The sequence below is a fragment of the Danio aesculapii genome, chromosome 6 (assembly GCF_903798145.1).
Source record: "Danio aesculapii chromosome 6, fDanAes4.1, whole genome shotgun sequence".
NCBI lineage: Eukaryota > Metazoa > Chordata > Actinopteri > Cypriniformes > Danionidae > Danio > Danio aesculapii.
This window is the reverse complement of record NC_079440.1, coordinates 18,991,946-19,010,389: the sequence shown is the minus strand read 5'-3', so window position 1 is coordinate 19,010,389 and position 18,444 is coordinate 18,991,946. Positions and strand designations below refer to the sequence as shown.

The window sequence follows — 18,444 nt, the reverse complement described above, 5'->3', positions numbered from 1 at the left end:
ACATTTACAGTTGAAGTCAGAATTATTAGCCCCCCTGTTTATAATAGTTTTAATAACTCATTTCTAATCACTGATTTATTTTATCTTTGCCATGATGACAGTAAATCATTTTTGACCCCATATTTTTAAGACACTTCTATAAAGCTTAAAGTGACATTAAAGGTTTAACTAGGTTAATTAGGTAGGTTAGTGTAATTAGGCAAGTTATTGTATAACAATGGTTTGTTCTGTGGACCATCGAAAAAAATGAGCTTAAAGGGGCTATTAATTTTGACCTTAAAATATTTTTTAAAAATTCAAAACTGCTTTTATTCTAGCCGAAATAAAACAAATAAGACTTTCTCCAGAAGAAAAAATATTATCAGACATACTGTGAAAATTTCCTTGCTCTGTTAAACATCATTTAGGAAATATTTAAAAAGGGGAAAAAATTCAGAGGGCTAATAATTCTGACTTCAACTGTATATGACCAAATGTAAATGGAACCATTATCACAAATCAGACAGCTGTACAATCAGAGAAAACACATGAAGTGACCTGGTGTAAAAAAGCTATATGTGACAAAAAACTCATACTTCAGACTGTTGTGAAAGCTCTGAATGCCAAAGCTGTAGATTATATGTAATCATTTTGTAAATGATTTTCATTTTGTAAATGCGTTTCTAGCACAGACTAATTGTTTTGCTTTATAAGGATCAATGTATCATCAAGAGCCACGGGTATTCTTTTTATTTTGCCTATATTTTTGGACTCCCAAATTCATTTTTGGTTGAACTATCTCTTTAAGTCTAAAATGTTTGTGTCAATACAGTTAATATTCCTTTCTTTTCCACACAGCCAAAGCATAACCCAAATACACTTTTTATTTCTCCTTCTTTCTGCTTTCCCTCTTATTATCTCTTTCTCTCTCTCTCTCTCCGCACACCTGCTGTTAGTTTGTTAGCTGAGTACAGTTGTGCTGGACAATTCTGCCATACTCTCCATGTATAATTGAGAACATTCAAGGCACGCCGCCAGACCACCGCAATATGCTCTCTTTCCCGAGCGATGATCTGCTTTCAAAAAAGCTCCCTGTATCAATATTTCACGTCTTTTATGACTGTTATTATCTAGCCATGTTAAGCTGGCATTTCAAACAGAGCCGAGTTGGCCAACATTTAGATAAACCTTTACAAATCAGGGCTTTATTTATTGATTGCAGTAACTTTAATTTATTTGAATTTAACTGCAACGCGTGAGGGTCCCATAGAGAGCATGAGGTCACAGGGCAGTTAGTGGACCAACGCGACCTTAATCGCGTCTCGTCCTCTCCTTTGCACTTTACCATATAAAACTCAAGCCACCGCATACCGGTGGTCTACCAGGAAATCGCCCTGCAGGAAAAAAAGCCCCAGAAATGTCAATTGCCTGTTTGCTGCACTGGATTATAGCAGAGAATGCCAAGGGAAACTTCAGCGACATCAGAGACCGTTGAAGTGTGTTTTAAACGACAAGCTTAAAGCGTTCACTTTTGAGGCCAGCACGCCATCTGATGATAGAAGTATACTCTAAACTCAGATTTGCAATAAAGTGATGTCACATTTTAGCGACAGAAAGCGGTGATTTCGCTTTCTAAATTTACATTCCAGTAAAACTACCAAGCCCTTGAAATGTTTTCCTACTTTTCTTTCTTTTTTTTTTTTTTTTTGAAGTTGCACTATTCGGGGTTTAAAAATAGTGTTTCCTAGTTTTGGTAAAGTGAACCCCGACCTCAAAACCACTAAGTAGAGCTGGAGCACATTTTTACAGCGCGCTCTGCAATGAAAGCAGTCGGCCGCAAGGTTTTTTTTACACCGGCCCCTGTTTCTATCACACATGCTACATGAATAGATGCATTCTCAGAGAACTCATTAGGAGATATTATCACAAGGCCAACTGTGCGACTGTGTGTGTTTGTTTACGCAAGAAGAAAGAAAAATCCCTACAGGCTTTGTGGTGGCAACAAAGACCCTGCCTTTACTATTTCAAAACCCAGAACCCCATATGGGTAAATAAGTCAGTTTTCGTGCATGCCACCACAATCTTGTTTGATTTAGAAAGGCAGCTCTGCTGGGATCAGCAGTTTGGTGCAGACCAGCCCCTCTGGCTATAAGAGTTATCAATGTTAGATATCAAATGTGGACTTTTAATCTTTCCTGAATGAGGTTTTGCTCTGCAAACTGTAAAATCTTGATAACTCGATGGCTGCCATTACTTTTTTTTTTTGTTGAATGTGTCAGTGGTAAATAGTAATATTTTAAAAATGTGCACTATCAAAATGTGCACTTCTCTTACACAGTAGAAAGGCACATCTTTGTATTCCTATTTAAAAACAGATGAACATTTTATGGGGTGCAATCAAGAAAAAAACAACACATTTCCTTTAATTGTGGATCCTTTACATTTTTTTTTTTCTAACAAATCAAGACATGAATATCACTTTTTTTTGTAAATACCACAAGTTTCAATCTTTTTTAGCCCAAAACATAAACTAACATTTCTAAGTGAAATTGAAGTATAACAAAACTAAATCAAAATTTTAAAACAAACCCAAATCAAATAAGTTACACGAATACAAGAAATCTCTTCAAATATAGTAAGTTAAGTAAATAAGTATGGTTTTACCTGTGTTCTTTTAGACAGCCACTGCATTTTAATCATGATCCAAACAAAGATGCAGCATCATGAGAATTTTTTAAAATCTATATTAGATTATTATATGAATACCATATTTATATTATTACATGAACAATGAAAAAAAAAACAGAATGGTTTATTTGAGTTTAGTTTGTGCCTACAGTTTCACTGCAGTGATATTGTTTCTCCCTCAGATTCATTTATATAAAAAAGATTCATTCATGTAAACTCCTACTTCAATTGTATCTCAGTTCTTAGGCATCTAAACTTGCATGAATCGTCATATATTTGAATGCTGATAAGGTATGTTTTGATGCTGGTCTTGCTGCTTTCAATGTTGGTTTTTCTGGTTTCAATACTGGCCAGGACCAGCATTAACACCCGCAAAACCAGCATTTAAACCAGCATCAAACATGCCTTACCAGCATATGCTGGATTTTTCAGCAGGGAAACTGGTTCATTGTTACATCCCTGTACCAACTGTATAAAATAATAAAATGTCAAGTTTTTAAAAAAAAAAATTTTTATCTCCATGTTGGTTGCACCACATGACTTTATTTTGCCAAACTACTTGTATAATTTTTTTAACAAAATACGCCAGGGGAGTTGAATTATCCTAATATTTGATTGAAATGTATGCCTCAAAGTGAATTTTACTACTGGAGCTAAAATCTAAATATATGTATTAGAGTCATTATTTGATGGAAACACATTTTTAAGTCATATTAGATTTAGGCCTTGTCAACACTAATACATTTTTGTTTCAATGTATCCATTGAAAAGTGGAAAGGTTGTTTCAGTGTGAACTGTGAAAATGGAGGCTTTTGAAAACTATTGTTTGGATGCTTAAATATTATGTCAGTTTGTACATGCTCTATATTGCCTCTCTTCAAAGAACATGGAACGTTCAGCTGTGGAAGCAGACCACTGTTGCAACATTTTGGTGCTACATTGCAAAGAGATGGAAAGTAAATAAACGGCAGGCGGATATGACGCAGGTAAACGCGTCTGACATCTGTGCACATGGAAAGAATTGAAAACAATAGTGTGGACATGGAGTGTTTTAGACGAAAACGCTGTTTTCAAAGATTTGGCCAAACTTTTTGTTACATTATTGACCTCCATGCTCAGCTGGCCGGCATTACAAGTGTGTATGTGATAGTATGTGCTTTTTTTTTAGTGCTGTAAATCATCTGTACTGACCTGACCGTGCCCTCAGGGTCACACCGTGTTTGATCTGTCTGTTCAGATACACTCATACATACATACTTCTGACACACAGGCACAAAAGATCCATGGCATTTGATAAGATTGTGAAAAATGAATGAACGATATGCTTTTATCTCTCTCTCTCCCCCTCTCTCTCTCTCTCTCTCTCTCTCTCTCTCTCTCTCTTTCTCTTTCTCCCTCTTTTAATACTCTTTTTGTCCTGCTGTATTTCATTTCTTAACTATGACTGTGCATGTTTAGCTTGGCTGCTTTATGATTTGAGTTTTGTTTATTCTCTCTTTCCTCGGCTGCTTCTTTAACTAGCTGACGTGGACGCAGGTAACTATTTGCTCTTTTTCAATGTCACGGTCATTTTCTTCTTGGGGAAGGTCTGTCATAGTACAAGAGAGTTGAGCAGGTGAAATCTCCCCCCTTGTGGCTTGGCATATTCCTTTTTTTATGCTTAGATACATTTTGTAGCTAAAATCCTAAAAATAAAGAATAATCTATTCCACATGGCTTCTCTTCAAGGCCCTGATGAACTTTAAACCAAATCAAAAAGCAAATGTATTTGACATCATTTAATGTGCATTTAAACTATATCAGAATTTTATTTTTTATCTGAAGCCATTTATAATTGTGGCAAAAAAATTATTATCTCACTAACTGTGACAAGTCTCAAAAAAATGGGCAAAAGTTTGTTTGAAATCGGTTTTGGAAGCTTGAAACGGCTTTGCCTAAGTGAATGTTTTGGAAAACTTTGGTCTGGGGTCTGTTCTTCATACGTGGATTATTCAGCTAGCTGGATTTGATTATTGACTGTTGCTGACTATTGCTGTTTTTCAAATCTCACCCAGGAGTTGTTGTCATAGCATGATAGCTCAAACCTGTTCAGGAACAGGCTTTTTTTCATATAAACAGGATTAGCTTAAGCAAAAGTAATACTGAAAGTATTTACAAAATGCTAATGTTTTCTTACTAGAGTACTATATTAAATTTATAAAAATAACAATATTGCAAATATGCATATTTAAAAAAAAAAACAGATTGATATGTTAACTTATGTAATCTAAACTCCGAAATACAGGTACAAAAATAAAGTCATAGTGGAGGTATTCCTTAATGTGTTCAAAAAGAACATTTTTGTACTTTGTCGTGACTAATATGTACACTTCAGGTACAAATATATACTTTTAAGACACCAGTATGAACCTTTTACATGCAAACACTGCTCCAGTTTAGTACTATTTGAAAGAGTGTATACTATAAGACATGGCAAATTCTCATAGAGAGGTTTGTTTTCTTCTGCGTGTGTGTGAAGGAATAATTATATCATTTTTGGGAATCATACACACACAACATTGAGAGCTAATACAGGGTATCCGTGGGGTCTTAAAGTCTTAAAATGTCTTAAATCTCAAAAGCTAAAATTTAGAGCTTAAAAAGGCTTGAATCTATTGAAATATTGTGTTGTAGGACTTAAATCTTGTTTTAACAGGTCTTAATTTTCTTTTATTCATGTATAGCTACCCAATCTGGCCATTAATACCAATACAATCACCAACAATCCATCTCAATAAAACTTTTTATTTTAAAATAGCATTTAATTACTTTCCTTACACTAACATTTGCTTAAACGTTCTGCATTTATTTACTGCTGAGAATACTGGCCTGACCTATATTTTTATTATTAATTAAATTATTATTATTGTAGACTGAAGTAATTGACAGCTATGTTTTATTCTACTTTTGGTAAGGGTTATAGGGGTTGTGAATGAATATACGTGAAAATTACTAAAAATATTCTAACTAAATTATAATTATTATTGTTTTAATAAATGTATTACATTTTAATAATTTTTTAATAGGGCAAGTAAAAATCTTTTCCAACTAGGATATTCGAAAAAGATTTTAAGCATTTAGCCCTGTGTAAGTCAAAATTTTTGATGATTTGATGCAGTGCAGGATATGCAGACACTTCCAAATATTATTTATTCAATTCATTTAAATAGCCAGTTATGCCTTACGCCACAGGATTAAGAAACTTATCCTAAAGAAGACTTTTTTTTTAACAAATGAAAGTGCAAAGCCTTTACTAATAGCCTACAATACAAGTGTATCATATTTAACCAACTTTTTTATTTGCCATAAACCTTGTCATTTTGCTCACATAGCTGATAATTAAATATTAATCAGTCATTACGACACTAACTATGTTTCCATCCAAAAATGTGAATTAACTTAATGAGCAAAACTGAATAAAAGATGTGCGAATAAAGTAGTGTTTCCATCCAATAAGTCAAAGTGAACAAGATTGGAATAAAAACTAAATTTGCTGCAGTAAGAGAAACTGCGTCTATCTTTTCTTCATTTAATAAAGGATTTGCGCCTCAGTATGCAATCCTGACACGCAGTGAACGTGCGGTGGCATTTGAAACCGTGAGACACGGAGCACTGATGCTGTTGATTCTGGAGGTAAATAATAATATCAAAACACTAATACTGAAATGGTTAAGGTGTTTTAGAATGACTAAAACAACATTTCAGATCTTTTACAGTGTGCTCAGCCTGCTGGTTTGTCAATTCACGCATTTTTATCATCACATGATCACATGACCTTTTTTAATGCGCATACTGGAATTTGTACGGTAAAAGTGTTTCCATCGCAGTATATGCACATCTTTTCTTGTCTTTTCTGTTATTTGCATATGTTTTTTATTCGCTTTTTAAAAATTTATGCGCATCTTGGCATTTCCATCAACCGTTTTTTTATGTGCATATCCAAAATGTGCATAATAATAAGTTGGTGGAAACGTAGCTACTGTCATGATTTCTAAGGTTGATAAATTTGTCCTTTACAACAAACACACGCACACACAGCAGTCAATTGATCAGATCAAATTTTCAGATTCGTTTTTTCAGATATTTTAATCTGATTCGCAAACTTATTTGAAGAACCAAATTAGCTGGAGATCAGTAATCAAGATTAAAAGATCCAGGATATACCAAATAAGATCATTTAAGCATGAAGTATGAAGAACAGACCCCTGGCCACTAAATGCTTTCAAACAGCCATCAGTCTAAAGTGACTATAAAATATGTAAATTTGTACTGAGGATCATTTGGCATTGAAGTCTTCGCTGGTTCATTTCCTTTGTTTAGATTTGTTGAGGTCAAAAGCGAGTCAAAATATGAACTCACTTTTGAAGAAACAGAAAATTAACTTGGTCTTTTCATGTCTATAATAGAAAACTGTGTCCTTTAAAGCAATATTGCATAACCTACTAGAAAAAGGCAACTTTTTAATTGCAGCAAATCTGAGTTTTGTTTTTATGTCTATATTATTACTGAAAAAAACGCCAGACAGAATTAACATTTTTGTCAGCTCTGCCCTCAGCAACATCTCAGCTGTGTTTCCTCATATACAAGCATCATATTTTAACTTTATTTTTGCTTCAGATGAAAAGTGAAAAAGAACTCTGCTGTGAGATTACCCGAGGCCTTTATTTGTCACAAAGCCTAAAACAGATCAAGCCACAGAATAGGAGGTTCCACTTTGCTCCTCTTTTCATGCCACTGTAGTTAAATCATCTTCCATTTCATTCATTTCCTCAATGAACCACAAAGACACACCATACACTGGGAGTTACAGGTCACTGTCCATCAACACTTCAGCACTTAAGCAAGTAGCGAGTAGTTTCAAAGATGTCGTTTTTTATTTACAAGTTTCAAATGAGCACATTAAGAGACTGAACTCGTGTGTTTTTACTCAGCTGAGGTTAACTCCATGGAGAAAGAGCCCAGAATGTAAATCACAAATGGGTGTGTGTGTCTTTCACTCACTGCGCACTTCTCGCTCAATCTCTATTTTCAACTATCATATAAATAAGTGGGTCCAGACTATATGCTGAGTATTAGCTGTCCTGATGCTTCCTCTTCTCTCATGGAAAAAACAGGCTAAATGTGACATTGTGGAAAAACTCGATGTCCCTTTCAAGCTGACCACCATACCCGAACATCTCGCCCAATTATCTTTTTCAGCCAAACTTGGTGACTTTCTTGAACCGCAAGGACTTTGATGTTCTCATTATTTCCCACATAAAGGATCAGGACTTTAAAGAGTTGAGACATTCAGATAGATGAAAACTAGAACACACACTATAACATTTTAAACTCAAAATTCAAACTATTTTGATTTGGAAAACATTGGCTTATACAAGCATGTGTTCCGATTCAAATGAGTCTCAGCAACTTCACTTTAAAATGATTGTGTATCTCGTCGTGTAGGAAACTTTGAGATTTTATGATCATGCTATGATCAATTTTGTTGATACATCACTGTAGTTACAATTAAAAAATATTTTCTATATATTTAAAACCGTTATTTAATATGGATAATGATTATATTATGATTTTATTGCCAAATATACATTTACATTAATTCATTTAGCAAATGCTATTATGCAAAGCAACACAAATGAGGGTAAAAAAACCCTTCAAGTAACCAGAAAGCAACAATTTATAGACCCTGTGACAAGTCTTGATTTCGCAGTTTCTTTATTACTCATTCATACTTTTGTAAGACCCCATTTACACTAATACATTTAGTTTTAAAAATGCATAAGTTTTGCTACAGTTATGCCTTCCGTCCACACTAACTCGGAGTTTTAGAACCCTAACAACTGAGCTTTTTAAAACACTGAAGAGGCTGTTTTGGTTTTAAAAGACTGCTGCTCTGTGTTAGTGTGGATGGGGGAAAACAAAGACATCTGAAAACGGAGGTTGCAGACATTCACCTATCTGATTGGGGCTTTTTCCTCAACATTAAGTAAACAAAGTTTAGTCTTGCTTCCTTTCCTTCAGATTTCACAAGTTTGATATGGAAAAAGTCCCAAAACACGTTTGGTAAATCTTCAAAGGGAACAGTGTACTTTATAACGTCATCCACATCACCCTGGCTACGTTGTCTTAACAATAAAATGAAAACATGCATTAGGAACTGTCAATTTTCATTTTAATATTAGCAACTTAACAGACACTAAAAATGTTGAGGCGTCATGTAGCTACATATTTATATGAGCGTCATCTTCACTGTATGCATATTTATAACAAAACGGAGCCTCTAACATAACTGCCCTTTTTCATTATCATTGAAAAATACGAAACATGCCCTCTCTTTTGCTGAATATCAGATTTAATAATCAATAATGGCCATTATAAAAGTATAACGTACAATAGGTTTATACAATATAAGAAATAAAGGCAAGCAATCAGTCCAATGTGCAGAATCAGTGTACGTGCTTACATAAATTAATATATTAACTTATCTTTGCTCTCAGCCAAAACATGTTACCTGAGAACAAGTAATAGATTCAAAAGACCAAATAGTCGTTAGATAGAGACGAGATGAATTAAATATCACGTTTAACGTCTATAGTGAGATGAAATTCAGCGGAAGATCCTTGATGAACTGTCTGACGTGTGCTGCTCTCATCTGGGGAGGTGTGCTCAAGGCACCCGCTGACTCCCTGGTGCTCAGACCTCTTGGTATCGCCATATTAAAACTAAAACGTATTAGTGTAAATGGGGCCTAAGATATTTATTTGCATTTTTAAGGAAAAATGGTGTGATGTACAATGTTATTTAAAAATATATATTTTTTCCTATGATTATTAAAATGCCAATGTAAATTAATAAAATATTGTCTATAATTACAAATTTTATATATATAAAAAGTATTTTAGATCAAATATTTTAGATTCACATGTTCCAGAAAATAATTAACATCAGATTCTGGATGAAAATGCATTGTTGAGAAGGAAAAAAAAAAAACACATTATATAATGTTGGCAATCAAATGTTTGTAAAAATATGTTTTAAATGTACTTTAGCCCTCTTACTTCAATAAACCCTTTTAAATTATTATTATTATTATTATTGTTGTTATTATTATTATTATTATTATTATTATTATTATTATTATTATTATTATTATTATTATTATTATTATTATTATTATTATTATTATTTAGTATTTTCCACCACCACCTTAGAACTAAACAGTCTTAAACTAAACAATACTTGGCTTACAACATTAAATATGTTATATATCTGTAATACATAACGCAGTTAAGCTTGAAAAGCTTTATTTTAAAAAGCAAAAATCTATCATTTTACACACATTTATACTGCTTAACTATTTTGAGAACATATATATATATATATATATATATATATATATATGTATATATATATATGTATATATATATATATATATATATATATATATATATATATATATATATATATATATATATGTATATATATGTTTAAAAAAAAATTATTAAATAAATTAATGTAAATGACGTCAAGTGCGACTGATCTTACACTTTACATCTTCACTGGTTATTACGGGGAGGCACTTGGAGGTCAGAAGTGAAGGATGAAAAATGGCCCTGAGATGTCCATGTCCCAAGATGACCATGGAATGTCCTTTCAGTCAATGAAGTGAGAGTGAAGCTTTTTCACGTCTTCGGTTCACAAGCTGATTAGCCACGTAGAGCCGCGATAAGGTTAAGACCCTCTAACATCTCCAGGAATCCCTTCTGATCCTCTTATGCTTCAACAAACCAGCCAACAGCCACCCTCCATTCATCCCTCCAGAAACAGACTGACAGACAGAAAGATAGAGCGAGTCCTCTGATCTCTGACCACTGCTCTTTTAGCTCAGATGGGGCACAGGTCACAAGTTTGTGCAAGATGACCTTTACCACACCGGTCATCGGACTAGATGTTTGAAAAACTAATTACAGCAGTGACATTTAATTAGTATTTGGGTTCAAATACCTTCTTTGAGTCTCAAGCGCTTATTTGTCATTCTTTGAAAAAACAAAGTAGGTCAGAAAGAGAGGGCTCGGATAACGTAGATAAAGAAGCATTTTAAAGCAAGATACATGCATAATGCATATTTGAAATAGGTTTAAAATAAACTGATTAAACCTTGTGGGCAGAAAAAAAAACGAAGCAACGCTTTTAAGAACAAGGGGTTTTGTTCAGGCTGCATATTATATTTTGACAAATACTCATATTAATGAGGTTTAAACCAGTGGTTGTCTTTTTTTTGTCTTGGCCTCTCTGTGGTTGTACATAAAGGCATCTCATTAAAAATACAGAATGATGTTTCCCATGGGATGTTAAGCTGCGGTTTCAACAAAGCTGCTTTTTCAAAATAATTCATTAAGAGAGACTGGAATAGTCACCATATTACATTAATTACACAATTATTCCTCTTAGTGGAAAATTAGCCACAGTTATAGTTGTTGAAGGGGAATAGAAAATAAACATTGTTTACACAGTATTTACACTTTAAGTAGGATTTTTTTGCAGTAGTAGTAGTTTGTGTATGCTGTAAAAAAATATGTGTGAATTAGTAGTTTTCCGTATTTTGTGATTCATGTTTTTTATTTTTTCCCATTTATTTCTGCTTTTGAATTGTAGTATGGGACCTTGATCTTTCTTCCAACAACTTTTAACCTTGAACTGTTGGAAAAAGTGACTTTTCTTAACATTTTAAATAGTTTATGGTGATAAATTTGCTGGGTTGTTGTTTTATATTATGGTATACAAAAAAACTTGTAATAAACTGCCAGTACATTTTTCTGTTATTTTACAGACTTATGTCTCTAGATATTATTTCTTATACATTATATTCAAAGTCAGAATCAGAAAGGGCTTTATTGCCAGGTATGTTCACACATATAAAGAATTTGTTTTAGTGACAAAGCTTCTACAGTGCAACAGAATGACAGAGACAGACAATAAACATAAAATAAATGAATTTATTTATAAAAAATGCATTATAATATTATTTTAAACTACTGAAATGTCAATAAAAGTCAAAAGTAAAATGTTAAATTGGAGAGTTCATTTTTCAACATGAAAAGTGGACAGAGCTGAAATCAAGGTCCCATAATGCAATTTACAACTGTAAAGAAACAGAAAACACGTGTGAATCACAAAATATGGAAACTAATTAACAGATTTTTATATACAGCGCATGGAACTATTTTAGATTATCAGTCACAAATAAACACAACACAGCAAAAACTTAACTTGACACATGTTGTATTATACACGACCACATTATACAGTCTTTCATAACACCAATTAAATACAACAACCTAAATAAGATTAAGTAAAATAAAGTAATTAAAGATGTATAATTAATGTATTAAATAATAAAAAGATTAAAAGAATTTTTAAAAATACAATCCAACTTCAACAGAAGTTTTTAAAGGTTTCTTAAAACTAATCTCAAAAACATAAAGTTCAATTCAATGCCTAAATGTCACAATTGCAAAAGCTCATTTCATGTTGAGTTAAAACAACACATGTTCTTTTGTATCACTGTCTAAATATGTAATTTTGGACTTTTAAATCTGTGATAGCCATTTGTGACAGCTTGACAGTTCAGTTGACCTCTAAAACCAATTTTTATAATAATAAAAGTATATATAATTGTGTATGTATATAATATATAATCACTGTTTGGTTGTGATTATGACTTTTAAATCTGTGGTGTCAAGCACAAGAAACACGTTCTTTTCAACATCTCGTCACTCATTTTTTTAATGACGCATGTGATGTCTGCAAGAAGGCCAAACAATTGATTTACTTTTCAAAACAATTGCTGCTGAAACAGTATATTTTGTACAGGCTGTTTTGACATCAGAAAAACAAAACAAACCAAAAAAATGACGGTGTTCCTTGTTTATAAAAACATTATCTTGCTTTCGTTTCACCATGTTTGAAAGCTGCATACAGTGCTTTTGAGCCTCTAATGGAAGCACATTCTTATTTTTATAGCACTTTTACAATGTAGATTGTGTCAACGCAGCTTAACATAGAATAAATTTTGTTTAGTTCAGTTCTGTTTAATATAAATGTCACTGCTATTCTATTATGATAGAATTAATTTTAAAAAGCCATGCTATAGCCAATTGTGACACCTTGACAGTTCAGTTGACCACTAAAATCAATGTTTACAATAATAAAAATGTGTATAATTCTATTATTAATAAATTCTTTATTCATTTTCCAAATTCTAAACTAGTAAACAGAGTTCGAGTACTTAATTTAACTTCTATTAAATGATTCTGTACACTGATTTGTAGAACAAATTGTTGTGCTGGAAAAAGAAAATTATAGCAATTATAGCAAATAACAAAATGATAACGTATAGCCTTCTCCATTTCCATGTCAATCAACAGTCCATCAAATCATTAATGTATTAGTGGTAGTGAATGTTTTCATCATCGCACTCTTTCGGCATCAGACTGATTGACCTCTTTTGTTGCACAGGAGGCCGTTTTAAAAAGGAGATTGTAGTGGATGGACAAAGTTACCTCCTCCTTATCAGGGATGAAGGGGGACCTCCGGAGGCTCAGGTAGGAAGTACAGCCACAAATACAGTACATGGGGCTTCCTTACACAAGAGGATGAATCTGTAATCAACATTGCTGTGCCATAGTCAGATTATTTTTTATATAAATCTGTGTTTGAGGCTTGTTTTACACGATGTGATGTAATGGGGTTTGCATGAGGTTGATGACATTTATTTAGTCCAAATGATTCTTAAAAATGCAAACAGGAAGTGTCATGTGGCCTTTTTCTAATGCTCTGTGAATTTTTATGGTGTGTCTCAGTCTGCCGGTTTCAGTCATTTTTAGGACTGCAATCTGTCCAGTGCACTTTTTATGGGAATTCCTACAAATTTACTGTATAGATCCTCTGAGCACTGGTTGTTTTTTACATTTGATATTTGCCTGAAGTGTAATCGTGGGTTCTCAAAAGAAAGTTCACCCAAAAACTTGCTGTTAATTTACTGAAATTTATTTTCTTATTATTTTCTAAATTTGATGTCATTATTTTCTAAATTATTCTTATTTTCTAAATAAATTTTATTATTATTAATTTTATTTTTATTTTTAGCTGAAATAGTGGTCCTTGGTGTTTCATAAAGGAAAGTCTGCGATTAGCAGCACGTTTAGAGAGAGAGAGAGAGAGAGAGAGAGAGAGAGAGAGAGAAAGAGAGAGAGAAAGAGAGAGAGAGGTTGTTTATGCCTGGTCACAACATGTGTTTTCTCTGATCGGACATTTTTCTTTTACATTTGGCCACATAAATGTGTCTCCGCTAAAGGGATATCAGTGCTTCCCACAGGTTTGAAATATACTTACAGTGGTAGCCGGACCCATGGCACATGGTTACCTACATGCGACAAAAATATTTTTAATTATGACACTGTTATACACTGTTTCTTTTTAATGGGTTGAAGTTTTCTTTTAAAAAGAAATCAACTATTTGTTTTACTTTTATTCTGTTCAGGAGCCATGTGCACACACTGATATGTAAAATCTGCTGCTGACATTTTGTACAGTATTGCCAAAGCATGTTAAATATACCTATAAAATAAGTAAAATATCAACAAACTCAAATTACATGCATATGAGAAATAAATGACATAAAGCAATTAAAACAGACAATATGTCTAAAGTGTATTAATTACAAGAATAAAAAGTGTAGATTATTTAATTAAGGCAAATGAGTTAACGATTTCTAACAGTGAACATATATTTTGCAGCCAGTTTAGATGTAATTTCATCCTCTCTGAGTAAATAGAAAAGTTTATCTCAGTCGTTTAGAATGAAGAATTAATTATGGAGAACAAGCCAGCTCTTGCGGCTGTGCATGCACTGTCAGCTGCAAAGCTAAGCGAAAGTAAATCAGGCTTAAAATAAAAATGTAATGCAAAAACACCAACATTGACCAACAAACGACAACTTTAGAAAGCGAAACCAAATGCAGAATCCCAGACATTTTAGGAGATTTAGAAACCCGGGCCAGACGCATTTTTAAGTCCCAAAAAGCACATCTCTGTGGGTCTCTGCAGAGCATGTGAGACTGTCTGTGAGTTTTGACAGTTCTTGTGCAGTAGGAAACATAAAGGGAGAGAGAAAATTTTGTCCAGATACAAAAAAGGGTAAAAGGATGATAATAGTAAAAAAAATAAATGACACCAAATATTGGGCGGCTGTTAATATACCTGGGCAGCCCGCCCAAGTGAAGTCTATGTGTGTGAAGCACTGGGATACAAATGCAGTCTTTAAATCTCACATTAAAGGTGACCTTTAAGGTAATGTCAACTAAAGCATCAGATATACCTCATATGTTATTTAAATATTATTACTTTATTATTATTATTCCATTAAATAAATATTATTATTTATTACTAGGGCTATCAAAAGATGAATTAAAAATATTATAGATATTTAAGTTATAAATATAAGTAATTTAAGTTGTTAATATAACTAAACATTTGTGAAATATATATTCTGAATTCTGAAATATATATACTCACAGTGTATAAATAAGTAAAATAGAAACCAATTCAAAACTAAAAGATTGACATGCATCGCGATTAATCATTTGACAGCACTGTTCATTACTTAATTTAATATTACAGAAACTACAAATCTTATTTGGGATACAAATAAATAATATTCTTTATTACTTCATTTATGATTAGATAAACGCAACCCACATATCTTATTTGACATACAAATAATTCATTTAAGTAGAGTACAGGAGGCTTTGTGCTTCCCTCGTGTTCTAGTAAAACATCATCACATGCATACAGTATAAGGCGGGCTCTGCTATTACTATCATTATAGGCTAAATGAAACATCTATTTTTTTGTTGTTGTACAAATGCGAGCAAGACATTAAAACTGTAAAGTGTTTACATAAGTTTTTGTATAACGTACTCTCATAAAAACAAAATGTTGTGCCTAAAGAAACATATTTTTCTATTATCTTTCCTTTCTATTCACAGGTCTACAGGTGTGTGTTGCGTCTCTGTTGTTAAGCTGCCATATGATATTAATTTTACATTCTAGATTTTATCATTAAATGGTTAACTAAAAGAAAGTAAAGAAAGTACAATGAAACAAACATCCCAAGCTGCCATGTGTCATTATGTTGCGTGTTGCATACAGTGGTGGAAAGAGTACTGAAAAATCATACTCAAGTAAAAGGGCCATTACTTGCCTAAAAATGTGGTGTAAGTAGAATAAAAGTATCTGTTGTAAATATTACTCAAAGTATGAGTAAAAAGTTGCCCTTTTAAAAGTACTCAAGAGTAGTGAGTATTACTCTCTGAAAAGCTGTTAATATTATAACGGTTATTATTAGGTTCGATTTAGGTTGTGATGTCAGGTGACCAAAATTCAATGTCTAGTCAGCGTCTAAGGACAACATTATTTTGATGTCCAATAACGACGTCAAATGACGTTGATATTTGGTTGATTTTAGGTTGTGTTGGAAAGTGATCAAAATTTTACGTCGAGCCAAAATCTTAAACCAACGTCATATTGACATAAATTACTGACGTTTATTCATCAGGTATGGCAACCAAAATCCATCGTCAGTTAGACGTCATAGTGGTAATGTCCACACAACGCCAAGTTGTAACCTTATTAGACGTTGATATTTGGTTGGTTTTAGGTTGAACGTTGGACATTGACATTGGCCTGAAGTTGAGTTCTGACGTCAACATAATTTTCATTTCCAAACAAAATACAACATCCCCATGACGTTAGGGTACAACGTCAATCTGACTTCATGTTGACGTCCTGTGCCTGCTGGGTGTTTAAGGCCATTTCGGTCATCATACAGTAAACATCCATAATTTTTTCATCAGTGACATGCATCTTAACAGTTTCTGGGTCAATGCGTGTAACGATTTTGGACATCTTCTTGGACACTTTTAATGCTTCCAAACATTTGCTGCAATTATAAAGCACCCATGTCTTGAGGTAGTTCATTATGATTTAATTTACCTTTGGACAGGAATCACAGACTGATTTTTCTAATCCCCATAGACAAGAAAAAATAAAGTAGTGACTGCAGGTTGAAAGAAAGTAGTGGAGTAAAAGTACCGATACTGCACTAAAAATGTACTCAAGGGAAAGTAAAAGTTAAAACGTCTTTGTAAATTACAATTCTTGAGAGAAACTACTCACAGTAATTTGAGTATTTGTAATTAGTTACTTTATACCATTGGTTGCATATTATAACATATTGTAACATATAGACTATAACATATTCTGAGTAAAAATGAAGAATGTGGTTTCAACAAGCAGATATATTTAGATATGTCCGGTTCCTTCTGGAATGCGTCCTAGACCACTTCCTGAAGTGTGCATTTTTTTTTCCCACAATCTTGATAGCTATCTGATCAGAAAAACACATGAAGTGACCATGTAAAAATAGCCTTATACAGAGCAAAAAACAAACAAAAAAAAACTAAATGTGCCTCCTGATAAAAGTGGGAATGCATGTGAAAACTGATCGCTTCAACATATTGTTAGGAAGCATTGGGTATAAATTTAGTTTTGTCTTTATATTTTGGAGTATAAAAACAGGTTGGGTTAATTAACAGCAAATGTACATATTTTGGTGAACTGTGCCTCAATTAAGTCTCTCCATGATTATAAAGTCTAAGTATGAAATGTTCTTTTAAAAGAGAAGACAGTATTTGTCATTAATAATCAAAGAGAAAAAGTCCTACTAAAATTATGAAATAATTAAAAACACCACCAACATAAACTATATTTATACATGGAAAACTTTTGAGTAAAAACACCCAGATCTTTCAGGTTAATTGATTATCATTATTATTTAATTATAGTGATGTACTAGTATTTATAATTTATAGATGTATTTTGTGCTTCACTCTAACACTCATTTTTAGGGCACACTTGCATCCATTATGGCAGTGTTAAATATTGTTAAATAACGTATGTTTTAAAGCAAGTCTGTAACATATCAATTCAAAGTCCCTGTTATTGCTAAATTTCACATTCACTCACATATCAGGGAATGAAATAGAAGCCACAGTCTATGATTCTGAACAAAATCAACTGCAACTTTTTTTTTTTCTCAAAAAGCTTTTTTTTTTTAATATATAAAATGTTTCTCACACTTTGTAAACGCTTCCCACTCTCTCGATTGTTGTTTCTCAGTTTGCGCTGTGGGTGGATGCGGTCATTTTTGTGTTCAGTCTGGAAGATGAGATCAGCTTTCAGACGGTCTACCACTATTACAGTCGCATGGCCAACTACCGCAACACCGCAGAGGTGCCCCTGGTGCTCGTGGGAACTCAGGGTGAGTATAGAGAGAGCAAACCCTAAATATGTACAATATAACATGACAGCAACTCAATCAAAAATTCAAAGTTATATTTTCTAGTGGTTTGGCAACATATTTCTTAGAACACAGTTTGAATACTAGACATGGTTGGCTTAAATTATATTTAAGGAGTTCATATTATTAATTATATTATTCATTATATAATTCATATTATTATTAATATTTTAAAGGTTGTAAACTGTTTTTAAGCATTAGGTTTACAAACTTCTCAAATGCAAGGCATAGAGCGTGTCGGGCAAGTGTTATTAATGGATCTTATGTTACCGATCTTGAGTTGCAAGATAATAATATCCAGGGTTTCAAACATTTGAC

General features: G+C 32.9%; 1 protein-coding gene across 4 annotated transcripts in view; it reads left to right on the top strand.

Annotated features, from left to right (window-relative positions):
- The window catches only part of agap1 (ArfGAP with GTPase domain, ankyrin repeat and PH domain 1), a 354,815-nt gene that overhangs the window by 185,034 nt on the left and 151,337 nt on the right, over positions 1-18,444 (top strand). For 2 of the 4 annotated variants that reach the window (XM_056459714.1, XM_056459712.1), the window contains exons 4-6: positions 4,189-4,203; positions 13,225-13,310; positions 17,946-18,087. In XM_056459714.1, the coding sequence (XP_056315689.1) occupies positions 4,189-4,203; positions 13,225-13,310; positions 17,946-18,087 (243 nt within the window). The remainder of the gene's footprint in view (positions 1-4,188; positions 4,204-13,224; positions 13,311-17,945; positions 18,088-18,444) is intronic. The other 2 variants (XM_056459715.1, XM_056459713.1) reach the window with 1 other exon arrangement.